The sequence below is a fragment of the Camponotus vicinus genome, unplaced genomic scaffold (genome assembly GCF_025532165.1).
Source record: "Camponotus vicinus isolate PSW18456_S1 unplaced genomic scaffold, iyCamVici1.0 SCAF_4, whole genome shotgun sequence".
In the NCBI taxonomy this organism is placed as follows: domain Eukaryota; kingdom Metazoa; phylum Arthropoda; class Insecta; order Hymenoptera; family Formicidae; genus Camponotus; species Camponotus vicinus.
The window spans coordinates 12,099,226-12,126,335 of NW_028141976.1; the positions used below are offsets into that span (position 1 = coordinate 12,099,226).

A 27,110-nucleotide genomic window follows, 5' to 3' on the forward strand; every position below is an offset into this window, starting at 1 on the left:
TTAAGAATAGCGTTCGTTTTTATTCTCCTTAGGTCAGGAACGCGCATAAACATTGATACAATTGTACGAACACATGGAACTTAATTGTTGCGCTCAATGGAATATCATAAAATTTAAAACGCATGAAAATCACAGAATTCATGGAATATCTTAAAGTATTAAAAGAAAAAAAACGAGCTTCATTCATTAATCTTAATCATTGCGATCCATTATATAAAATAACAAGAATGTACATAAAAAAATATTTCGACGAAAATTCACATTTTTTCCCCTCATATTACAAACGATTACGAACACTTGAATAATTTTGTATAATTAACTTTTATGCGCGAATAAATATCTAAAATTATTAGAATAATTTCTTTGTGAAGTATCCGTCGCATTTAAATGCAGAAAAATGACGTGCGCGTGGATTTGTAATAGTTAAGACGTGATACGATTTTTGATTAATCTTCATGATTCTTACGACATTATGGCACTAATCGTGACTCGCTGAGCGTAAGCTTCGCTATAAAAAAATAATAAGCGCGCTTCCGCCCAAAGGAGCCACGTTCCTTCTTCGTCACGTTTTTTATCTACAAATTTTCAGTATTGATTTGAATGCATTATCTACTAAGGGTGTGCGAAATAGTATTTGATTCCGAAATCGATACGTGAAATCGATCCAAACAATCGAAACAACTGATTTCGAAATGAGTATGTGAATTCGGTTCAATCGTTCCACTAAAACTATGATTTCGAAATCGGTACATAAAGTCGAGTCAATATATGCATTAAACATGTGCACTGAATGTATATTCTGAGTTCAATATTGATCTTTCCAACATCATGAGCCGAGTAATGACTTTGATTTCGAAATGAGTTACATTGAGCGATATTACATAGATCGACGAAAATTAACTTTCTTTCTGAAAGACAGAGAGTGATTAAATCCTGTAACTTTTTATATTGAATATAATTTCGAACAAAATATTCTATTACATCACAATGTTAAATAATTTTAGAGTAGAGAGTTGTGAAAAATGGGTATTTTAACATCTTACTATGTTGTATCTACACAATATTATTTATGTGTCAGAAAAATTTTATTTTATCTAAAATTAAGTATATTGCATCAGAATATTTGGCCTCCAAAAAAAACGTGTAGACATTAAAATTAATAAGTCTTCATTAATGAAATATTTTTAAGATTATAACATTTTTTTAATTAAACGTATTGTATCTCTTATTATGTGAAAGAGTTATAAATTAAATCGTTAAAAAGATTACAGATAGTCTATTAAATATTTTACATTTATTCAAATATAAAATTTTTCTTTATATCACTGAGTATAAATCTAATATCAAAACCAACAAAATAAAATGATGAATTTAAAACTTAATACAATGTGATGTTAAAATTTTAAAAATTTCGAATTTTGCATTAATAACTGATCCACTATAATGATCGTAAAATTATAATCTTTCCGTGATGTAACAAACATAGTTGATCACAAAAATTTTATTAATTTTAATTTTTAGGAAAATTTTTATAGAAAATTCTAATATTTAATTTTAAATAGAAAAGAAAATTATTCTCATACATACAACGTAACTTATAACAAAATATAATGTATATCAAAATTTAAAAAAGTGCTCTTTTATTATTTAAATCTTAAAACTATAATGTGTTCTTTGAAGTCATTTATACATTACAAAAACTGGAAAAAAATGATTGTTCTTTCTTGTTAAATTATGTTTTAAGTGGTTTTTCTCCGCCATATTCGAAATTTATTGTCCCGATATGATTATTTGAACCGATTTTATGTATCAAAATAAACACTGTGTCGCATAGCCTTATTATCTACCACGATCGACACATTCGACGTTATATGCGGTGACACTTTTCTTTCTTCTTTATATACAAGAGTATCATGATATTCTCGTACATGCTATTATTTACAAATCATCGTGCTATCTAGATTGACAACGGGCAATTATCGAGAGAATAAGTAATAACGTCTCATATTGATTACTGAATTTAGGGTGGGCAAAAATATCGATCGAGATTGTTTAAAAATATACATCGTACGTAATTAATACACGCACACACATCGAGAGACTCTAACATTACGGTATGTTCAAAGACATTTAATTATCACATATTTCGCCACGGATATACATATATATATATATATATATATACATATATATATATATATATATATATATATATATCAACATCGAGCGTTATTCTCTCGCGCCCTTTTCACTTGGCTACGTATCTAAAATTCAGTACTTATTTGGTACTATGCTGGCCGTTCGAAAATCAAAAGTTTGTCGTTGTCGCCGTATATCATTCATATACAGCAGCACCAATCGTTACAAGCAGCACCAATCGTTACAAGCAGCACCAATCATTAATAAACCTAACAATTGCGATTAAAAAAAATTCGCACCATTATTATATAATGAATAAATTAATATTAAGATTAATAACATTAATCTTAAAAAAAATTAAATTTACATAACATATAAATAATAAATTGTTAATTAATCTAATATTATAATATTATGTACTTTTTTGTCTAATATTATAATATTAAATACCTTGTCTCGTTTATATATAAATAATTTTTTCATTTTCATAAAACAATTTTATAAAACGATTAACTTAAGTTTTAATTGTTTTAAGTAACTTATATTAAAGTATCGATTGGTGTAAAAATTAACGATCGCCTAAAATAATATCAAAAACAGAATATAGATCTATAAATATTACATAGTGAAGAGAAGAAACTAAGATCATTTGATATATTATTCAAGAGATATGCGCATCTTCTCGGTGTTAAATTGTATACGCTCAATCGACTAATTATTTAATTAAAGTTAATTATCTAAATATCTAGTTGCTGCTTGTGCGCACAGTGAATAATTTATAATGTAGGAACCGTTCGAGTGCGATGATTAAACCCGCCTTGTGGCGATTCAATTGTGATTTTTACATTTATATTACGTGCGTTTTGTTCATACATATTTTTCGCTTTGTTTTCTTTTCAATGCCTCCGTCTTTTCTCTGAATCAAGGTCTATTTCATATATTTGAGCTACGTTTGAGCTAGTGTTCAAAGCGGAAGTCGTTGTTTTTCGAATTGACACTAGCCACGGAGTGAACATGATTACATTGTGACGATGCCTCTCGCACAGGCCAATTAATTTAAATTCAAGATTAATTCAATTTAAAGAAAAATATAGTATGGGAATTATTCAAACAGGTACTTTTGCTCTGTGTATAATACTATTACCATAAATTATTCGAAAATACTCTTCAAGTGAGCTTCTTCTTGACTAGATTCTCCGTAAACTTCGAAAAACCTTCGATGAAATTACTTGTTAAATAATAAAATTCGTGTGCATTCGAGAATTTGTGGGAAAAACTTTTTAAATATTTCATGAGCTTATTATGTGAGCAATATTATTTATATCGATAAATGTACTACGTTTAAAAGCAAATGCATCTCGTGTTTCGCGAAATAAATAACGTATATTCTTTCAATAAAAGTATAAATACGATTCTTAATTGTACGCTAATTAACGTTCTAATTGCATTCAAAAATTCATTCGATCTTCAAAAATTTCCCCATTACATTTCGTAGTCGTGTACATAGATATGAGCATGTATACGTGAAATATACGATTATTGTCGGAAAAGTAAAGTTCGCTAGAATTTTTTGCTAGAAACGTGATACAACTTGAATGCACATGAATTTTTTCTGCCACCTACAACATACAACGATAAAATTCTCTCGCAAAATTCTTGCAAGAGAGAACAATAATATTAAATACTGAACAGTAATTATCGCTCTCTCTACAAAAAGCGACTACGAGCTTTCCCTCTTCGCGCGCAAAAAGCTCGCGAATTACTTTTTAATACTTTACAAAACCATCAAGGTCTACATACGAATGTATCCATTGCTGTTTTTTAAGTCATACACGAATCACTGTTTATATATTCTCTTTCAATTATCGAATTGTAATGTTTCATGTTTTAGATCTACCAATTGTTCTCCCAACTATAGCTTTTATGATAAATTTGCGATTAATTTTTATTTAATAAAAGTTTTGCAGAAGATTTGCAAGTGTTTAAATTTTCATCAATTATTCATAATTAAATATTCATATAATTAAACCTAAATTAAAACTTTTATCGAAATAAAATCCAATCAAAATTAAATTTTTTGTATACGCGAGGCCTCATTTGCATTAGAGTTTTCTAGAGTTTTTCTTTTTTTTTTTGGAATTAACACCGAAGTTATTGCTGTCTAATGATTTAAATAACCACTCTGTTCCTTGTTATTTGGTCCTCTAGTAGATATAGTTGGGAGATTATCTGCAGTGACTTTATGTAATTCTATATTAATTTATATATCCTCATCATATATTTAATAGCAAACGTGATTCTAATTCTATAAGAAATTGCGTTATTTATCAGACAATTGCATTCAATATTAAATGCGCGGCGAGAATCGAGCCCCTCTAGAGAACAAATATCGCGCTTTATTCTTATATGTGCCACATAATTCTTCGTTACTCTTAATGGGTTCCTCAAATTTTTACGAGCCTCACAAATTCTTATCCCTATACAAATGTTGTCATAATATAAAGCGGTAGCCTATCATGGCCATCTTCAATTATCTCTCGTGATTTTCGCTTCAGCTTGTTCGAAAAAGAAAAAAACGATATAGAAACATAATTTTGGAAGATTTGACAATTAGGCACGTAAATTGCCCTCTATGAGAAAGAAAGTCTACCTACAATGATTCATTTGCAAAAAGAATTTCTCTTCTTTGTCACTCTCGATAAGACCGAAAACTCACTTTGCATTTCGTTTCGCGTCGCCGAATCCTACGCCTCTCAAACGCTCTGAAAAACAGCCGAGTGGAAAAAGATTGCGTAATATCTCGCCGACGAAGAATTTTATTAATACCTTCTTCTTCGCAGGGTGGCTAGAGTACTCGCGAGGAACGAGAATGCGCGAGGTCACGCATCGCCGAGATCTCGTCTTAGAACTGTGTAACTCTGTCCAACATTTGTCGTCGTCGTCGTACGACAGGACCAAATTCGCTCTCAGAGCCCACTCATTAGACGCGTTCTTGGATATCACTCAACTTTCTCGGCATCGTTCTATTTTGGAAGAATCGGAATCGTTTGTAGAATATTGAGCAACGTGTCGGGCGGACACACGCACGGAACTCCCCGTAGCCGCCGGAAGAGCCTCTTAATCGTATCCTCGGACTCCTCTTCAGGTGTTTCGCTGACTCTGCGAACGCGTGAACTCGTGCTCGCGCCACGAATTAGTCGTGCAAACACCCTCGCCTCGCCACCACTCATTCACGTCCTTATAATACTTGGGCAGACGATCGTCGTGCAACATGGCGCACACTCGACACCAGAAGTACGTGTTGATGAATTCGCCGGTGCCCTTCCAGCGAAAGTACGAGTTGTACAGATCGTCGTCGCGGTCCAATCGATGCAGGTACTCGGCGAGCTCCTTCGGCGACTCGAACTCGTCCACGTGGATGTAGGAACGATACGGCGCGCTGCGGGCGTAATCTGTCGGATGGGCGCCCATCACGATGGGCAACACGTTGTGTCTGAAGAGAAAAAATAGACTCGTGATAAAAATGATAATTTTTACCGCGAGAGAAAAGAGAGCATCGTTTTTTCCTTAGGAAGGAGCCATTGCGTGTCACTATATCGCGCATACGTCCAGTCTCAAGCTCGTTTTCCCATCGGGGATCTTAATTAAAATCGCACGAGAATCGCACGTGTTTCTCTCTATTGATATGCGAGTAGGAGAGACTAAGTAACGCGACTTGGCACGCAACCGCCTTATTCGAGAAACACGCGACGCCGCAGAAGTTGGCAAAGGTTGCCGACATCTGGGTGAAATGATCGAGCATTTGCTCGGCCGACTTGCATTTACGGCTTGCGTTGAAATACTTCGCGCCTCTATCTATTTATCGAGAAGAGGAAGAGAGAGAGAGAGAGAGGGAAAGAGTAACAAACACAGCTGCACATACCCGAGCCCGTTGACGAAGAACTTTTCCGTTATGTAGTCCTTGCAGTTGGAGTTCTCGAACGCGAGATAGAATTTGTAGTCCTCGTCAAGCATGTCGAAGCAGGTTTGCGACTGTGACCGCGGACAGCGTAGACTGCCGCATGCTCCGTAAATGTCTACCTGGATGTATTTCGAGAGTTCCCTGGCATAATTCATGCGCTGATTTCGAGGATGGCAGTTGGAAACGAACCAGGCGACCTGATTAAACAGCAGTGCAGAAAAGGACGAGTATATCACATGCAATAGTGTTTACCTCGCAAGAACGAGAATAACGCATACATGGTGTCTGCCAAGAAAATAGAGTATTGAAAATAGAGAAGAGTTCTCTATCAAACATTACTGTGTTCCTCTTTCGTTCCTTTCACTTTTCAAGAGAATTTTAATTTAATGTTTGTTTAAAACTGAAACGATATTTCCATTTTCAGCGCAAAATTTATATAATTTATGCATCGGTTTCAGAAAACAATTCTTCAATTCTGAATTTTCGTCCTCATTTGGGAATAAAAATATTTTCCAAAAAAAGGAAAAAATAACACAATACTATCAAATCTGCAATTATCTGATAGAAAGACAATTTCTACTAAAATTTTTATTTTAAATTTTTAAAACGTTAGAGGCCAAAAATAAAATAATTGATTTTGATTTTTTTTTTAGTAAAAGTTGGTCTCGCTTTAATTCATAAATAAATAAAACTGAATGCAAATAAAAATTGCGCGCGTTTTGGGATTTCCATTTCTAAAAAAAATATAATTATTTATATCAGTTATTTTTTACATGAATATAGAAGTATAAGCGGCAAGTGATTCTCGTCGTTTATTAATACGCTTATTCTAAAAAAATACAAATATACGATATATCGCTTAGAAATAGTTTTGATTCTCAAGCTATTTTTTAAATATTATTTACTAAGATTATCTTAATGGTTTAGTTTACCTTTTTCGTTTTGTTTGCCGCATAATTAAACGTCTGTGGAATCTGTGTAATACTGGAATCATAATATTGCCACCTCTCGTAAGGTGCTACTATATCGCTATCACGCCGATACGTGGCGGTCCAATTGATAAGGGCATTCTTGACACTTTGCGTGTGATAAGGACACTCTAAAAAATACAGCATCCACACCTGCCAAAAAAGTCGCATGATTTTCATTTGAAGGAAAGAAAAGACTTAAGTCTTTGATTTAGAAAAAAATATATTCTTTACGAATAGATTCTTTTTATATGATTACGACTTTACGGCGGATCGATCATGACGGAGTGAAAGTGAGGTGATTTTTCCAAGTAGCAAGAATCGATTATTCCATCGCGGATACCTGGCTGTTAGATCTTCGTCCCACGTGCATGATGTAATCCTTAAATAGAATGAGATCGGCACTGTCCGGATTGTCGCGGACGATCGTGCAGGTATTCACTGGGCAGCGTTGCTGGAAGAAAATGTCAGGACCGACTTTGGCTTCGGCCATTCCATGAGGAATCATTATCTTCTTCAGCGGATGATCGCCATTTGTTCTGTTGTAATCAGGCGGCACAAACATTAACTGCAAAAATATTTACGACGTTAATATAACACAAAATCGTTTAATATATCAAGTGCACGCTTTTATATTTAGGAAAAATTTTTATCAAATGTTTATCAAAAGGTAAATCTTTTTATACACGGATGGAATCACAGAAAATAAAATACCTAAATATTTTTGTTGAATAATTCGATAACATAAAAAATTACTTGTGACAAAATTTAAATAAGGATTTTAAAATCATGCTATGATTTAACTCTTGATATCAATTATAATATGTGCGTAATAAATTAAAATATATAGTTGCATCTAAAAAATATTAATGATATGAAGAAAAAAAATATTAATGACATGAGAAAAAAATCATCACGTTTAAATTTCAGAGAACTATTTAAATTTTCTTTTGGTATCCTTTTAAATTTAACAGATATTTTCAGAAAATTAAATCTTATATTTACATTATTAATTTCTCTAATTGCAATGATTACCTGATTCGTCACACGATCATCGTAAGCATTTTCCTCTGGCCACAATTGAGCCAATCTTCGGCCAGTATTGCGAGCTTTCCTCGCCGGAAAAGGTCTTCTGGTTCCTCCTTTCATGTACCAAGGTCTTCGTGTTGGATCCGAGTCTATTGAGTTTTCGCCCAAACTGATACTTCCATTTATATTCGATACCTTTGAATGAAAAAGGAATATCTATATAAGAAAAAATAATCTCTCTTTATATCGTATTGTGTTATTCTCTGCTGCTACTAAAGAAACTACTACTGAACGAGGCGCCATCATCTTTTGTTCTTAAGCTGGAGTATTTTAGCAACAATATTGCAAAAATACTTTATAATGAATATTAATAATTTGTAAATTATTGGATTTGGAAATTAGTGATTGATTTATACATTGGATTTAGAAATTAGTGATTGATTTATACATTGGATTTAGAAATTAGTGATTGATTTATACATTGTACTTTTTTACTATAATATGTGTATGTTTACTTTAAATAATGTGGCTTAATTGAAACTAATTTCACGAATTTTTATATAATTCTTTTTCCACACGCATTCTATATTTTTGTCAAATTTAATTCATTCGGATAAATTTCAAATATATATTTCTTATATTACTTTTATCAACAAACTATAGTAAAAATTCATGCGATTAATTAAACGATGACTCTCTAAGTATATAATGCGTGCATAAATACAGCATAAAAGCATCTTTCACGTTGCATATGTATATTTTTAAAAGATGCCGCAGAAAATGACGAAAAATATTGAGGCAACTTTTTCGTACTTGATATGCGTGGATGATTAAAAAATAGATCCACATATCTAGCTGCAGGCAGCTAAACTATTAAGCCATACTAATGCTACTACATGAATTATTTGATGTGTTTCGATTGTCATTATTTCATGAGCATTATTATTTATATATATAAATATAATTATTTATATACAACCTTTTAATACACTATTTAAATATTTATTACTTAATAAAATAAGCTTTAAATAAATCATTGGGATGTTCCAAATAATCTTTATCGGATCCTATATCTAATACATATCTAATAATTGCATCTAAAATATGCAAATTTTTTTAATGTTAAACATTTTTCCACTTAATTTATTCACTAAACTATAAAGAGATTATTATTCATATTTTATTCATACAACATTACCGTCTCCTTACTATACACTTTGCGATAAATTATAATAAATGATGATATTAGCTATGAATGGCCAGACGAAAAAGAGGAAGCCACTAAGTTTGTAAAGAAAACGTACGCACTATATATCATAAGAGCAAGCGAGACACACGGAAAAAGTGATAACGTTAAACAAGATTTCTAAAGAACATGATTTATAATAGAACATTTTTATGTAGATTTAGATACACAATACATTAAGTATCAAAGTCATCAAGTATTCAAGTATTTTTACCTCTTGAAAATTTCTTTTGGATTGATACATAAAAGTACAACAAATTCATCGGTAATTCATATCATTTTTTTGAAATGTTTTTCCGTTCACTTGTCGTTTTGGGATTCATTAACACGCTACAACTTAATGACTATACCTCGGACGGAAGTCTTTTCTTCACTCGCTCCCGAGTGCGTAATACTCGCATCGTCGGCTTCTTCGATTTCAAAGGCCAATCGGGTTTCATCTGCGAGCGAAATTCGTTTTTATTTCTTTATCAATGATTTAATTTGTGTGCATAACCACTTGTGCCGCTTTATATTCATTTCTTTTTTTTCGTTCATTTTACTTTGCGCGCGATAAAATAAATGAAATGTGGATCTGGAAATGTCTTATCTGGACTTGGTCACAGGATTAAAGAGATTTAATCTCAGGAAAAATTTATTTATTTTTATAATTGAATATCATACGATAAGTGAGAAGTATATATTTTATATTTCATATGTTTTTACGCAATTTTCTAATCAATATCAAACAATTAAACTATTTGCTAGATAATAAATAAAAGATTTAATAACTCACTTTTGACTTATCCTCCACCTCTATCGATCTGTCGATATAATTATACTCGCCATTGCGGATAAATAGATAAACGAGCAAACTATAGCGCAGAATGATACACGTACATATCTCTTTCGCGTCGGAAATATACGATCAGATAATATAATGATTCTCGCATCATAGAATCACGTACTTAATTAATTAATAACGTACTTAATTAATTAGAACGTACCTTCGACAAGTCGCTGGCAGTTCGAACGGACTGCTGCGGCTGACCAGGAGGATGTGATCGTATGCTGTGCCATATTTCGTCCTGCAGTAAATTGAGTAGGACAAGCAGCGTACCCGTCAGACATAGCACGTAGAAAAAGTATCTCTTTAGGGAGAAACGCGGCAGACCCATGCCGCCCGGTTTCCCTAGCTGGACGAGACCTTTATCTAGCCATGCGCCACTTTGCTTCACGACATTCGGCACCGCTATAATGACAGATAATAGAATGAATGAGAGGTCGATTGACACGATAAGTGCTGATTAACCGATTGACACGATGAGTGCTAAAAGCAAGCACGAGATGATAAATTGGAAGAGATGATATATTAAATATAGATGATAATATGATACTCTCTTTACACAAACATAAAAAATTAAAATATCTCTTAAATTAATATATTTATTAATATGTACTATTAAATATATATATAATAATAAATTAAATAATATATTAAATAATAAATTAAATATATATATATATATATATATATATATATATAATTTATTATTTAATAGTATTGTACATATTAATAAATATATTAATTTAAAAAATATTTTAATTTATTTTATTTATTGAACATTTTAATTTTTATGTGCAAAAGAAGAATGAAAAAAATTTTGATATTGAAGAATATTGATTTTAACGCATTATATATAAAATATATAGACATTTAATCATATTTATTTAGAATAAAAGTGTAATGTATGGCGTGCATATAAATGTATAATAGTAGAGAGAGAGAGAGAGAGAGTATAGGAAGATAGCAATTTAGATCATTTTATTTTATTTTATTTTATTTTATAATTTTTTCGAATATTATTTTCGCGATATATTCTTTGTTCCAAATTCATGGGAATTTATTTATTCTATGTATATTTTTTGCAGGTAGATTCTGAATTATGTCGTTTTCTCATATCACTTACTTTTTTACAAAATATAGCATATATATAATTTAATTTTAAAAGAAATTTATCTGAATAGAGCGATTTGTCATGAAAAATTAAATAATAATTATTAATTAAATATAACTATTTTATCACAATATCATATGAACATTATGCAGTATTTTGCCTAAATTATAATAGAATGTCAGAAATTATATGTAAGACTTTGAAAGTTTAAATCTTACTAGAAGATAATGAACGTATTTCATTGATGAACGTGCTAATTGTTGAATTGTTGAATCGAAATAATTCATATTAAAATATCAAAACAGTAGATAAATTTTAAATTATATAAAAAAGAGTTGACTCTTCTTACTTTTTCGAACGTATAACATAATTTGTTTATGTATCTTCACGCACACGCATAACATTACACATTGAGAGACATTTGTATGCATGATTATCCCAAACCACTGGCAGAAAATTTGATAAGATTGCTTAACCTTGCTAATTTCCGCAACACCGCTCTCCAAACATTTCATAATTAACGTAATAATTATCATTTTTAAAGCCTTTTATAGTGAAATAATTCATTATTACATTATTCTCGGATAATTCATTACTCTACTATCTTTAGATGCACTTTTAAACTCGTTTGGCTCTGATGTTCATTAGTAGAAATAAGAAATTAAACATTATAACTTTTTAATTACAATTCTTGTTTTGAATTAATGTTGAAATATCAGCGGATTTCGAATTATAAAAAATAAAGTGATTTCATTACATCTAATTGGATGATTACAGAATTGAAAAGATACCGCAAGAGACACGATCCATGAATTGCACGTGACGCGGAAACGTCCTTGTGATCTATCGATATAATTCGCTCTCGTCATATTCATTCATTATGTAGAAGAATTATATATTTGAAGCTGATATTAAATTAATTATATCACGAAATACCGGGACGTTTTAACTGGGATGTTGCATGTCGTATAATCGATGTGACACACAAGCATTGATTTACATTTTAATCAATAATGCATGTATTTATATTGAACAAAATATTTGCGCGAGTAATCTGACATTTACATTGTATCAATTTTGTTATATGGGATTAATCAAAGTTACATAAATCACACAATGGTTATTAATACTCAATTATTAAATATTGCTATAGAATTTTATAGATTGCAGCTTATTATATGTAATTGTAGTGATACAATTATTATATTATGTAGTTTTCCCTAAGCTAATTTATTTAATGTCGGTACTTATAACAGGTATTTTTTCTCCGTATAAACACTTATATTAATGAAACGCAATTTTGTCTAATGTCGGAACTTATAATAGGTTTTTTTTTCTCCGTATAAACACTTATATTAATGAAACGCAATTTTGTCTAATGTCATCAAACACATTATTCTTTGATATATACAAATATCCATTACATCAAGTTATTCATGATATTTAGTATTATATTTCATGATATGAAGTATTAGCTATTTAACGCCATGTTTGCAAATATCATTTTCTTCTGAGGAAATCATTATCACTTTTTGAAAATATCTTATCTCTTTTTCGCATAACACATTCCAACCATTATGAATCATGCGTTACAATTGACGTTACAGTCTTATCATCATCACTTATATACATATTCTTTTTTATTTAATAATTTTCTCTTTTTCTTTCATTTTCTTCAAATTCACTGATGCGATTCACATACTTAGCAATACTTTTTTTTGCACGACTGGTCTTCTACATTCCAAATTTATTTAACGGGCAACGTCCGTTGGCGGTTACGTAAATGTTAAAAGTTACAGCATCCGATATGTATCTAGCGTTTAAATGTACTCGCACAGACACGGAATATATATGTCGGATACGCATAACAATGTATGCTTGCACATTTACACTCGCGTACGTTTGCGCGCGACAGTCGCGGGACGTGAAATGTTTCGGAAAATAAAGCATTCTAGGAAATGCTCTTCGCGAACTCTCGCCCACACCCATTCGCTCGATAGTGAACGAATCATCCTGCCGGCTGCTCGTGAAAAGGTGAACGATGGATTCGCCGCGTTGCGACACGCTTTCATGGCTCTATCTTTGAACTACACGATAAAGTTCACCAGTACAGCGACCGTTACACGTGTATACCCAACATGAGTGAAAAGTTTTCGTTTATCTAGTTTTAGTTTCTCTCTGCAGTGCATCATATATATATATATATAGCCTCTCATATTTTATACACATAAAAAATTTTATTGTAGTCTCCCATATTTTACCTTCTTCAAACATGCTATCCATGCTTTTTTCTTCATGTATCAGCACACATACTTATATTTTTTGTCAAAGTAAAAAACCTTATTTATCGATTCCCTAAATTCTTATCCTATTATAAATTCATTAATAAGGAATTTATTTCAAAATGATTTAACGAAGAAATGATTTTTTATAAGAAGAACTATTTCGAAGATATTATTCTTGTAATAAATTGATATTCATATAATAAGAAACATCATTCGTATTAATTAAAATATTAATTAATTATTAATTAATATAATATTAATTAAAATATTAATTATTATAATATTAATTAGAATAATACTAATAAAATGCTAATGTATAAATAAGTCTTTACAAGAAATCGATAATTAACTGGATGTTCCCGATTTCATAAAGAGAATTCAACTTTGCCGAATTGAAAACGTAAATAATGCAAACTTTTACGCTCTTCTCGCCCCATTGGAAACTGTATTTTATCACATTAAACTTGCTCGCCTTCGCCAACTAAATTGCGTTCGCAATCTAGTTTTCAAATATTAACATCGCACTCTAACTCGCAAAAATTGATCAACGTTGATCAACCTCGAATCAACATCCAAAAATCTGCTTACTATGCATTTCGGGAATTATCTAAAGAACTTTATCTGCAAAGTTTTTTAAACGGTGATTTCCTCTTACGAAATCTTTTCTTAGTTGGCATGTTCGTTCAATTTCCCGTTCAAACTTTGTGTTAACGAAATATAGATAATTTAAAGTAAAGCATCATCTCTCTTCACGCAAAGATTCCGTGTATCCACAGATATCTGGATTTCTCCGGTTACGTTCTTTTCACACACTGGTGTTAAATTCTATACTCACCCGCGCTAATGTTGTCGCAAACCTATGCACAAGCGAACGAGTCGAATACTGCCCATCAGCGAGCTGTCAAGCTTGTTATATCGCTATCTTATCGCTTGTCTTTAGCAGGTAATGTATATATTCCATATAAGAAGAGAATTATGCAAAGTATTGATTATCTTTAATATCTTATTATGCAGATTTCCTCTTTTCCAAGATTGCATCGCGCTCTTCAAAATCGAGCTGTCAATCTGAAACCCCCGAACGAATCACCTAAGTAACAGTATCAATTTTGTCTTGTCTATCTTATCGCGTTGCCCGTTAATAATAGCATTTTGCGTGTCGTTGTTTCTTTTTTTATAGCATCGAGGTCAAAATGGCCAATATCGCGATAAGTCTTCCGCGTTATACACGCGAACCGCGCGTAACAATTTTTTAAACGTCATACATTTGTCAATCGAATTTTCAACTTTCTTATCGATATTCTAATATTGTTTAATCGATGCAATCGTGGTTTGTCGACTAGACAAACTATGCATCACGCAGGATGAATTGAAAACACTCCGTTCGCGCTTGATCGATAATTGAAAATATATTTTTCTATCATACATACTCATACTTTGGTGATTACACGAGTGATGATGCATCCTCTGCGAATTTAATCTCGACGATTACGTCGAAATCAGAACTCGGCGAAAACAACAATATTGAAAGTTTGCTAAATGACACAATACGTTATCAATTTTTTCATAATGTAATAATTGCGATAAATTTATGCCCGAGAATCGTTCGCGGGCACGCTCGTTGACACTGAAAGTATTTTACTTTATAATTTTCTTGCGTTTGACTGCTTCCGGGAAAGAGGTTTATTAGATATTAATGCATCACTAAAATGTCGTTTCATACCGAACAACGTAAATCGAGATTGAACGATAAGCGCTATTTCATTCTCCGTTTATATTTAGCATCACCCGAGTTATTTCTGTGAGGAAACTTCAGAATTTTTGATGGGCGCATGTAATGTAAAATCAATCGATTCAAATCGAATATACATATACGGCAAATTGACCCTGCAATCTCTTTCTATTGGATTAACTCGGATATTTTATTTAAATGCCCGGAAGGGATAATGTTGAACGGAAGATTACATATATTAAAGCGATGACATTTTGATAATCACACTAGTATTCAGCGATAATAGGTACCTAAGTATATATTACTTAAATACACAAAATGCAATCGTTATGCGACTTTTTTTCCATGTAATAATAGCGTAGGATGATAAATTCTAATAATAAAACTTTGTAAAATAAAATTTTACATCGTAACACTGTGCAGCCTGATGTAAAGCTTTGACGTATTTTTGACGGTGACGATAAAAGTCTTGGACTTTAAGATCTACTGAAACGTGAGCGCTTTGACTTCTCATTAATTCAGCTTGAATCGGTTCGATGTAATGGAAATCGAAAGCAATCGAGCGTTATTTCATAAAAATCTTCTCTACACCCACGCGATTTTTATGATTTCTATATTTTTCTCTACGAGGAAAATATCTGCGAAAAAATTTAATCAACAAATTTCCTATCCAACAAATTTCATAATCAACACATAATCCGTATTACACGTGTACGGTTGCAATTTAGCCTTGTCGGATAAATTACGTGACAATTTCGATTTATTCAAATTATGCTAATGAACAAAACAAACGAAGTTTTGATTAACGTAATAAATATATTCCAGTTTTCTTCCTCCTTTGTTCACACGTATTTGAAAACTAAAATGATTACATCAATTACATAAAACAAGATTTATCTTCAACTACCGCCTACGTAATTTTTACTTAATACGAGCAATTTGCATTTATTTATTATTCAGCGTATTTATCAGAAAAAGATTTAGCACCATAGGAATGATATTTATAGATAATTATATTTTGCTTATTTCGTGTGTTATTTTCGTCCATTCATGATTCTTTATTGAGTATTATCCTCCTCTTGTAACATTCTTGCACAATTTTCTATTGTCTCGCGTAACTGTTATGCTTCCGCTATACATAAATGAATAAAAGATGGAGCTTATTAAGTATAATATTGTATATTGATCGAGGCATATTGATCTACGATCGAACGCCCCTCTCGCAAATCGATTCAGCATATATATGAGTTTTTATCGAACATTTTTATTCGAATATATCTCACAAATTTGATGATCCCTCACATCATTTTCTTTTATTTCACCTGTTTCGCTTCTTTTGCGATTCCGATAACATCGAGGACACAAACACAGACTTCAATTACAGTTCAATGCACGCACGTACATGGTCGAAGGAGAAGATTCATCGGCTATATAAGCCGCAAGCAAATATAACTCGTCTCTAAGTGTCGTCAAAAGCCTTAAATCGGGATGCGGGCCGACAACGATAACATAATAGTAACGAAATCATTTGTCTGATATATACTCGCATGAGAAATTTCACTATTTTCTAGTTTCACCAAACGCTAACTTGTCTCGTTTCCAATAAAAAGCGATAAAATGCTAAGCCTGTTCACAGCAAGTAATTTACCTTTCTAAAAAATAAACCATCTATTAGTGTGCATATTTATTTTACGTGATATGGCAAAAAGCAATTTTTATCACATATATATACGTGCTCTCTAAAAGTGAATCAGTGAAAATATCACTAATTTAAACAGTAAAATAAGATTTCACTGAGAATCAGTGAGTATTTTACTGATCTTCAGTGGAAACGCTTATTTTTTTGTTATTTTATCTTATATCTCACTGATTATGGTCAGTTAAAATAAAATTCACTGTAAAACCAGTAAATTTTACTGTAAAACCAGTAATCGCTAGTTCGTTCGTTTATCGCTACCTCTCTCGTATTTAATTTTAATCATAAGAATTATATAAAGTTTACAAAGAGCGACATTTAAAATTAGAAGTATTACTTCGATTTAATTTCTGATACAATCTCAATAGAGAGGCTTCAGATATTAAATCGATCTTTATAAGTCGGACAAATAAATGTCTGGCGACTTAATGAAAATTATTCGTTCGTTATCTATTTAAAATAACAAGTTCAATATGCATGTAATATAAATAAAATAAAATTTTTAATATAATAAATATTTAGTAAATATAAATAAAATTTTTAATTTTATATGAAACAGATAGAGAGATGAATTGTAGTTTAATATTATTGACAATAACGAAAGAAATATTACTAATATTGAGAAATATTACTGATTGAAACAGTAAAAATTATTAACTGATTCTTTCAATAAAATATCATTGATTTACAGTGCTGTACTTATAACTGCTGTAATAAGTGACTATTTACTGTTTTTCAGTGATAATACACTGATTCACTTTTAGAGAGCGCGTAAATAAAATATTTTAAAAGATGTTATGCATGAAAGATTGTTACAGATAATTTTTAATCAATTGAAACGTAACAGAATTAAATCAAATAAATTAATTAATAAAAAATATACTTTCAGGAAAAGAAATAACTGTGATTAAAAATCGCACTTATTTATTTTGCATAATGCATATGTCGATTACTATCAAACACTGTGATACGATCTCAAAATTATACTATCTATTTATATGAGCTATAGCTAACAGCCAGTGGACAAAGTTATCGAGTGGTCACGTAATAACATAATACGTGGGCGTTGCATTATCTCACATGTAACTGTTTACTGGTAAGATAAAAACTGCTCTATAAGGTTTTGTCGTCGTTGTAAAAAAGCGACACTCGGCGTGTCGCGTGAAAAGAAAATATTCATCTATATAATTTTTTTTATTATACTCTTGCATAGTTTATAAAAACAAGAGAAGAAAAAAATATGCGGGATTGTCGTCTGTAAACGTAAATAAATATTGTTCCTTTGCTTTGTTCTACCCGTTATTTTAGTGAAAACGCAAAATTGCTCTCTAGTCGTTATGCTACACGCACGTGCATTGTCATCCGCATCCGATGAAAATTCACGCATAATAAATGTAACGGTCCGACATCACATAATCGCATTGACACATTTCTGCACTGTGTCGCGAATTAAATGCTGAACTTGCTCCGGATCAGCGACAGTGACGAGGAGTTCGGATATTCATTCTATTCATTTAATCTCGTTTTCTCTTTCGGTCTCTGCTCTAAGAATAATCGTTCGCAGCAGTAACAATTAATTGACACTAATAAAAATTATAAATAATAACTCTTGTTAACTCTGTTAATATCGTCATACTGTATAATGCATGCGGGTAATAAATCTACAGTAGTCGTAATTCACGATGGCTGTCAACACAGGTGAGTACTGATGTACGGTTATTTAAATCACCACGGAATAGTTTTATTACGTTTGTTAATGATGACGTATGCAAATTTACGATAGATTGCAATATCGTAAATCTCGCGATTTAAATTTGGCGATTTAAAAATCGTTTCTTCTTCTATTCTCATGTCTCTTTACAATAAGCTAATTTATTGTTCTTCTTTTACATTGCATTTACTTCTATAATTGCATTTCTCTCTCGTTTTTTAATACTCTTTTTTTCATATAAAGTTTTGTTTTAAATCAAATCAATACATTATACAATAATCAATACATTTTCTTTTAAATAAAATTAAATACAACCTTTATTTCACACTGAATAACTCCAAACTATTTCAAATAGTTCAACCATGATCCAGATCGTTGGCATACCACATATAATTGTCGCGATCGTGAGATAACCCAGTTCAGCAGCCGTGTAGAGAATTCAGTTATTATATCATTCCCGGATGACCGCTACAAAGAGATTCGGCGCTTGGATAAAGGAAGCCGAGGCTTTTTTGTCCTTTTTTTTTTACACGGTGACTCGATCCGATTAATCAGCCGTGAATTTAATTCCACAACTCTTTAGAAATTTTCATATATTGCTAAAGGTATATATTCTTCTTGCGCTTTTTTTTAAATTGACAATCAATATTTTTTTTTACAATCAGACATAAAGCGATGATAGATTGAGAAAATATATAGGATGATTCATTATTGATGATATAAGAAGATTATAAAAAATCGATAATATGCAGTATAATTTTTTCATATGAGACTTTACTCTCAAGAACTGTGGCTTAAAAATTAAAAAAAAATTACTATAACATTAACTATACCTTTTCAAATTTGAATGATTTTTACGTAATTTTATATTTCCAAATTCGATAACGCATATTAAAATTATACCTATTTTTCCAAAAAAATATAACATTTTATTAAACAAATAAAAATTTATTAAATAAATAAAAATGGCTTCTATATTTTATGCATAATTTTTCTTTAAAATAATTTAGATCTTATATTGCTAAATACATAGGATGTTGTACTTTCTATGCACTATTATATATTATAGCCGCTATTATATGCGAAAATTTCTCAAATGTAATAATGTATGATTGACAAAAATTGTTCAAACTTAAGAATAATATATATATATTTTTTATAACTATATATCTCGTCAGTATATATCTCAAGTTCCTTCTTATTTACATAGTTCGAATATAATTCTCAATAATCATGAATGTATTTGAATGTGATGTGGCTGTGGCTGATGTGATTGCGGCTTATTTCTAGTATATAATTGATGTTCTATTCCTAGGCTATCTCTTGAAGAAGTGAGAGAAAGAGAGAAAAAAAGAAAGAAGAGATACTAAGTACGAGGAAGAGAGCGAAAGAAACCATGCCAAAAACTGTATAATAAGAACGGATTAGTGTACCAATTTCAGTACATCTGTCCAATTTACAAATCGTTGAAAAAGCCATTGGCCAATAAGTCGATCCTCTTTAAATTCTCGATTGCGATCAATTGCGATTCTTTACAAATATGGCAATAATAACGATTTTTCCTTAATTAAATTAATATTTGTATAATTCCACGATAATTTCATTATTTCTTTAGACAGTTTTATTTGTGCATAGTAGCGTTATAGTAAAAAACAAGGAATAGATTGTATTTTTGCTAAATGATATTATATCTGTTAAACCAAAAGTAGACTTATTCGCGTAGCAAAAAAATATTAAAGTATATTTATGTGACGTTAAAAAATCAATTCGAAAAAATCAAAAAATATTCTCTGAAATTTCACAGTAGATTGTATAAGATATATTTAATTCCTTTTTTTAACTTTAAACATTTTTAAAATAATATATTTATCTCTTATATTTTTATATATCTAGAGACATATTTTTCAAATTTATCTTTGTTTAGGAATTGTGCAACAAGCGAAATTAATATCGGTTAAATTATTGTATGTAATGGAAACTCGTAATAAGCTTCAATTAAAATACCAAGCTATTTGTCACACGAGCTCTATTAAATAATTTTTAGTGATCAACGCATTAAATTCGCTAATAACGATATTTTATTTATATATTGTCGAAACGAGTAAAACGTACATTTGTTGGAATAAAGAGCCGTGAAATATTACATTTTACTTATATACAGGGTGAGCCATTTTAATTAACGCACGCAATTATTTCGGAAACAAAGCATTTTAGAAAAAAATGTTTCAGACAAAAGTTTTATGGTTTCGAGGGGGCCATAAGATGGTATCATTGGTTTGACACTGAAGAGTCATTTGAAGGTCACGTGAAGGTCACTTCAATTTTTTCAAATGGAACACCCTATATATTTTTGCACACTCTTGTAGCTTATCTCGAGAGCTTTCCAAAACACTATAATTAAGTACCTTTTCGTTAAGTACTTTTTGAGTTATGGGGCTTGAAATAATTTCTTAATTTTACATAAACCGTAAAATATCTTGTAAAATATTCATTTTTCGATTATCTTACCTTAATACTTTTACGTACAAAATAATGAGAGGAACAATTGGTGTAAAGAAAACACATAGTTGTTTTTAAGAAAAAATATGGAATTGTTAATTGCAAATTACATATTTTTTCTTCAAAACAACTATGTGTTTTCTTTAGACCAATTGATTCCTCTCATTATTTTGTACGTAAAAGTATTAAGGTAAGATAATCGAAAAATGAATATTTTACAAGATATTTTACGGTTTATGTAAAATTAAGAAATTATTTCAAGCCTCATAACTCAAAAAGTACTTAACGAAAATGTACTTAATTATAGTGTTTTGGAAAGCTCTCGAGATGAGCTACAAGAATGTACAAAAATATATAGGATGTTCCATTTAAAAAAATTGAAGTGACCTTCACGTGACCTTCAAATGACTCTTCAAGGTCAAACCAATGATACCATCTTATGGCCCCCTCGAAACCATACAACTTTTGTCTAAAACATTTTTCTCTATCTTGCTTATTTTTCGAGTTATTTGGCTGCCTAAGTTAAAATGGGTCACCCTGTATATGCGTATAAAAGTAAAATATTAAACATTCACAAGTGTGAAGTATTTTGTATCCTTTTTAAGAAAACATTGTTTCTTACGTTGATTCTATCTTGTACAGTCATGTGCTTGCGTCAAATGTTGATATAAATCGATATCAATTCATTACGCGAAAATCGGCACAAATGAAATTACGCGCAGATTAATTTAGAATACTTGTGGGAAATATTCGGAATAATTGGAAATGGTTATATTCTCGATCAGCATTGCGGACGCTTACTGATTGCAGTACAATTTGGGAATATTCTGGTTGTCCTCAAATTTGCTCCTCAATTTCTTGGCCTCTTGTGCTCCAATGAATTAACCTTTGATCGTCCTATCTGATGATTTAAGTGAGTCTCGCGTGCTATTCGCAAATTGTTTGTCGATGCAGTGATGCTGCCAAACGTTAATATGACACGAACTTTATGAGAAAGAACGTATATCAATATTTTTATATTATATATTTGCGTTTTCCACAATTTAAAATTTTTACTAATAAATTAATAAAAACTTAATAAATTATTTTAGAAACAAAATATTATACAAACAGTTTACTAATGTATTTCAAAAAAAATCTGTGCATCATTAACGGAAAAAATTTAGTTAACAAAATTGAAATACGTATCTAAGAATACGCATATCTATGAAACGATTCTTATGAATAACAGATTGATAATAATTTGTACAGCTATTTTGAAAAGTTAAATTAAAAATTACCAAATTCGGAGAAATATCGAATAGAAACCCTTTTTTAACTCCTTATGTTTCTTGAAAATATTTTAGAAGAACGTGACTGAATATATGCGAAAAATATGATTGCGGATAAAACATTATGTCTACACAATACTTCGCTCAAGACTTCATCTTATATTCCCCTTGGCTTTTTGTGAAAATAGCTGTTTTTGTAGCAACGACGAGTTTGCTTGAAAATTCGCGAATAAATTGTACCGGTGCTACCACTGCCTTTATCAAGGTACAGTCACAAAGTGAACTATACCAGCATGAATCAACCTTCACGCCCACACACCCCCCAATTCTCTCCCCTCTGTATTATACTTCCACGGTGTAGCAACCACACGCCAGACCTTACCGCCTTCCGTATCGAATCACCACGACAAACACGCCAAAGTATTCGAGTCGAATCAGCATATACATATATGCCTCTAATAAATGTATTATATAAGTGTCTACTCGGTCTACAGCACGCGATCGTAAGCATTGAACTTCTTGCAGCAAAACGTCAATGTTTTTCTGGTAGTCTATCGCGCGTTTGCGTGTCTCACTCATCCCTCGATCAGATGCGCAAAGATGCAGATTAAGCTGGTCACACAATTGCATTTGTTATTTTTTAAGAAAGACTTCTTTTTTCTCTTCTTATTTTTTGCACTTTCCTATATTATATTTATATCAATTTTTAAGACGCATAAATTTAAAGTCAAATTTTATTTCCAGGTTTGCCTTCGACTCGCAGGCTGAAAATGCAGAAGGATGTAAGTGTGTGACACATCTTACTTATTCATTTATATACTTATCCATTACATTTCTTTTTCCTTTACACTTCGTACTTTTTTCCAATATCAGTAAATATAACTTTTCCTTCTCTTTGTGTTCATGATTGTTTTTTAAAAACTCATATGAAACTTTATCTTAAGATAAAATTGATTAATCGATATTAATCGATAAATCAAACTCTTTTCGCTCATATCGTTTCGCAATCTATATATTTCCAATCTATATTTGAGCTGCTATTTCCCAATCTATTGAAAATATCAATAATAAAATGTTAATACATTTGCGATTCTAGAAATGCGGCTCGATGCCTGTTGAGAAAGTTTACGATGACGTTATAGCCCTCGCGACTTCTTGACAGCGCGTCGAGTTGCGAAATAAAGAAATACTGTCCGAGGGTATAAGCATGATCGAGAAAGACTTTACGACAACATAAAGAAAGCTACGAAATATAAACGGAACTATTTCCTTAACTATGAGAAGCCATCAGCGACAAACTCGTAACACTTGAAACTATCGCGAAATGATCCATTCGCATCGCAAAATTCACAAAATTGATTTTCAAGTGGAAAAACGAAGATTCTGAATGAGAATAAGTTATAAAATTGGATGAAACTGTGTTTTAATTAATTGAAATAATAATTATGAAGAGGCTTATAAAAATAGTGATAATCAATTATTTTTTCTTTTTTTGTATCGAATAATCATTATTTATCCGAGCAATAAAATATTTTATATTTCTCAATTTTTGTTATATAAATTGAATTATAGACAATGTAATAATTTGTTGTAACTTTATAAATTTATAAAAAATATTTATAAACTTATAAATTTATAAAATATTAAATATACATGATTCACACACAACTGTTATAAATTATTAGAAAGAAAATATTTCTATCGACTTTCTCCGTATATCACAAATCAAATTTATTTCAAATTTATTTCAAATTTGTATCATCGTTCTTATCAGCACTGTTCTGAATTCCACAATATATCGCGCTGAAATACCGTGATGTTGCAGTTTTCGACAAACGTAGTATTTATGTATATACAACTGTATATATACAAAACTTATTTATGTATTTTTTGTATATATTCTCTACGTAAAATTCGATATAAACAGAACACGACAGAACACATTTCAAACAATTTCCAAAATACTGTTAAACTTATATGAAATTTTTGTTAATATAAGATTAGTTTAAAAGCAATTGAAAGATTTATTTATTTATTGCATCATCGATCAAATTTGTTTAATCAATTTTCAATAATCTCTAACTTTGCAATCAACTCTTTCTTTAAATTTTCTTCAAAAAAAGGAAAGACTTGAAAGCAAAAGTTTATTGTTACTCACATTTGACAGATATACCCATATAATGTGTGATATATTTTCAAAAAAACATTTATAAATCAATTTTTGGTGATTGTGCAATATAAAATATGATAGGGATTGCTAAAAATGTGTCTGATACGTACGCAGATCCGCATTTGGCCACGCATAGAGAATCGTCTCATCCATCTTAACATTGGAGGAGTACGAAAAAAACCACCATTAGAAAGCAATTCTTATTGATGAGGCGTCCCTTTGAAAGAGCTCCCATTAAAAAAGCAGAACTCACCAAATCGCCACGTGGCTGACCGCAAAGCTCTAGCAGGAACTCGCAGCCCTACGGACGGATGCACCAGGTGATACACTCGTCTTTGGTCACATGTCAAAGCCCTTCGGCCAAGTCGTATGCAAGGGGATGCGCGGACTTGTTCATCCCCGCGATATCGGGCAGGTCACGCGTTGTTGTAGACGGCCGGCCCAACCCGTCGCTTCTGCCGTTTTGGTGGTGGTCCCCTCGTCCTCCTCTTCCTCTTCCTCCTTCTTCTTCGCCTCCCTCCGCGCTTGAATCGCCTATCGCCCCTTCTCCCTTCCGCGAACGAGGTCCTCCCTCTACTCCCCTTCGGCTTCCACCAGGTCGCTACCAGGACCTTACCCGTTATACGTGACACGAGGGGGGTAAAATCCATAAGATGCGCGTCTGCGCCCTCGTGCTTACTCTCTCTTGCGCTACTCGTGAATATAAGCGCCCTTCAACCGAAATATATCGAACTATCCCTCGCATAGGGCTCTGATTGTACAACAGAAGAGAGTAATATGAAGATATATAGCTTGATTACCCTTAGTGGGAATTTATAAAATAACGGATTGTGTGCACGTGTATCTATATGTGCGAGTATATTATTATTATATGTGTAATGAAAAGTCATAAATTATCTATCAATTTGAATATTTTCTCAAAATGATTATTATTCGAAAGCTAAATAGATAGATAGATACATCGATGGATGGATGGATGGATGGATGGATGGATGGATGGATGGATGGATGGATGGATGGATGGATGGATGGATGGATGGATGGATGGATGGATGGATGGATGGATGGATGGATGGATGGATGGATGGATGGATGGATGGATGGATGGATGGATGGATGGATGGATGGATGGATGGATGGATGGATGGATGGATGGATGGATGGATGGATGGATGGATGGATGGATGGATGGATGGATGGATGGATGGATGGATGGATGGATGGATGGATGGATGGATGGATGGATGGATGGATGGATGGATGGATGGATGGATGGATGGATGGATGGATGGATGGATGGATGGATGGATGGATGGATGGATGGATGGATGGATGGATGGATGGATGGATGGATGGATGGATGGATGGATGGATGGATGGATGGATGGATGGATGGATGGATGGATGGATGGATGGATGGATGGATGGATGGATGGATGGATGGATGGATGGATGGATGGATGGATGGATGGATGGATGGATGGATGGATGGATGGATGGATGGATGGATGGATGGATGGATGGATGGATGGATGGATGGATGGATGGATGGATGGATGGATGGATGGATGGATGGATGGATGGATGGATGGATGGATGGATGGATGGATGGATGGATGGATGGATGGATGGATGGATGGATGGATGGATGGATGGATGGATGGATGGATGGATGGATGGATGGATGGATGGATGGATGGATGGATGGATGGATGGATGGATGGATGGATGGATGGATGGATGGATGGATGGATGGATGGATGGATGGATGGATGGATGGATGGATGGATGGATGGATGGATGGATGGATGGATGGATGGATGGATGGATGGATGGATGGATGGATGGATGGATGGATGGATGGATGGATGGATGGATGGATGGATGGATGGATGGATGGATGGATGGATGGATGGATGGATGGATGGATGGATGGATGGATGGATGGATGGATGGATGGATGGATGGATGGATGGATGGATGGATGGATGGATGGATGGATGGATGGATGGATGGATGGATGGATGGATGGATGGATGGATGGATGGATGGATGGATGGATGGATGGATGGATGGATGGATGGATGGATGGATGGATGGATGGATGGATGGATGGATGGATGGATGGATGGATGGATGGATGGATGGATGGATGGATGGATGGATGGATGGATGGATGGATGGATGGATGGATGGATGGATGGATGGATGGATGGATGGATGGATGGATGGATGGATGGATGGATGGATGGATGGATGGATGGATGGATGGATGGATGGATGGATGGATGGATGGATGGATGGATGGATGGATGGATGGATGGATGGATGGATGGATGGATGGATGGATGGATGGATGGATGGATGGATGGATGGATGGATGGATGGATGGATGGATGGATGGATGGATGGATGGATGGATGGATGGATGGATGGATGGATGGATGGATGGATGGATGGATGGATGGA

General features: G+C 32.4%; 1 protein-coding gene and 1 long non-coding RNA gene across 7 annotated transcripts in view; one reads left to right on the forward strand and one right to left on the reverse strand.

Moving 5' to 3' along the window:
- The window catches only part of LOC145970292 (uncharacterized), a 95,660-nt gene extending 71,678 nt beyond the window's left edge, over window positions 1-23,982 (forward strand). Inside the window, exons 1-3 of one of the 3 annotated variants that reach the window (XR_014438381.1) lie at window positions 22,036-22,113; window positions 23,216-23,253; window positions 23,568-23,982. This is a non-coding gene — a long non-coding RNA (uncharacterized LOC145970292). Of the gene's footprint in view, window positions 1-22,035; window positions 22,114-23,052; window positions 23,087-23,215; window positions 23,254-23,567 lie in introns of those variants that run through there. The other 2 variants (XR_014438380.1, XR_014438379.1) reach the window with 2 other exon arrangements.
- On the reverse strand, window positions 1-25,309 carry Fucta (glycoprotein 3-alpha-L-fucosyltransferase A). Of its 4 annotated transcripts, XM_083096898.1 has the most exons (9): window positions 24,895-25,309; window positions 24,752-24,794; window positions 10,330-10,574; window positions 9,694-9,783; window positions 8,104-8,292; window positions 7,412-7,636; window positions 7,033-7,221; window positions 6,062-6,297; window positions 1-5,632 (listed from the first exon to the last, which is right to left on the reverse strand). In XM_083096898.1, the coding sequence occupies exons 2-9, from the start codon at window positions 24,792-24,794 to the stop codon at window positions 5,281-5,283; spliced, it is 1,569 nt and encodes a 522-aa protein (XP_082953024.1). In that variant the 5' UTR covers window positions 24,895-25,309; the 3' UTR covers window positions 1-5,280. The 4 variants fall into 4 exon arrangements, with proteins under 4 accessions (XP_082953024.1, XP_082953026.1, XP_082953025.1 ...); XM_083096900.1 differs by lacking the exon at window positions 24,752-24,794 and having other exon boundaries at window positions 24,895-25,307; XM_083096899.1 differs by lacking the exon at window positions 9,694-9,783 and having other exon boundaries at window positions 24,895-25,306.
- Window positions 25,310-27,110: the final 1,801 nt, after the last annotated feature.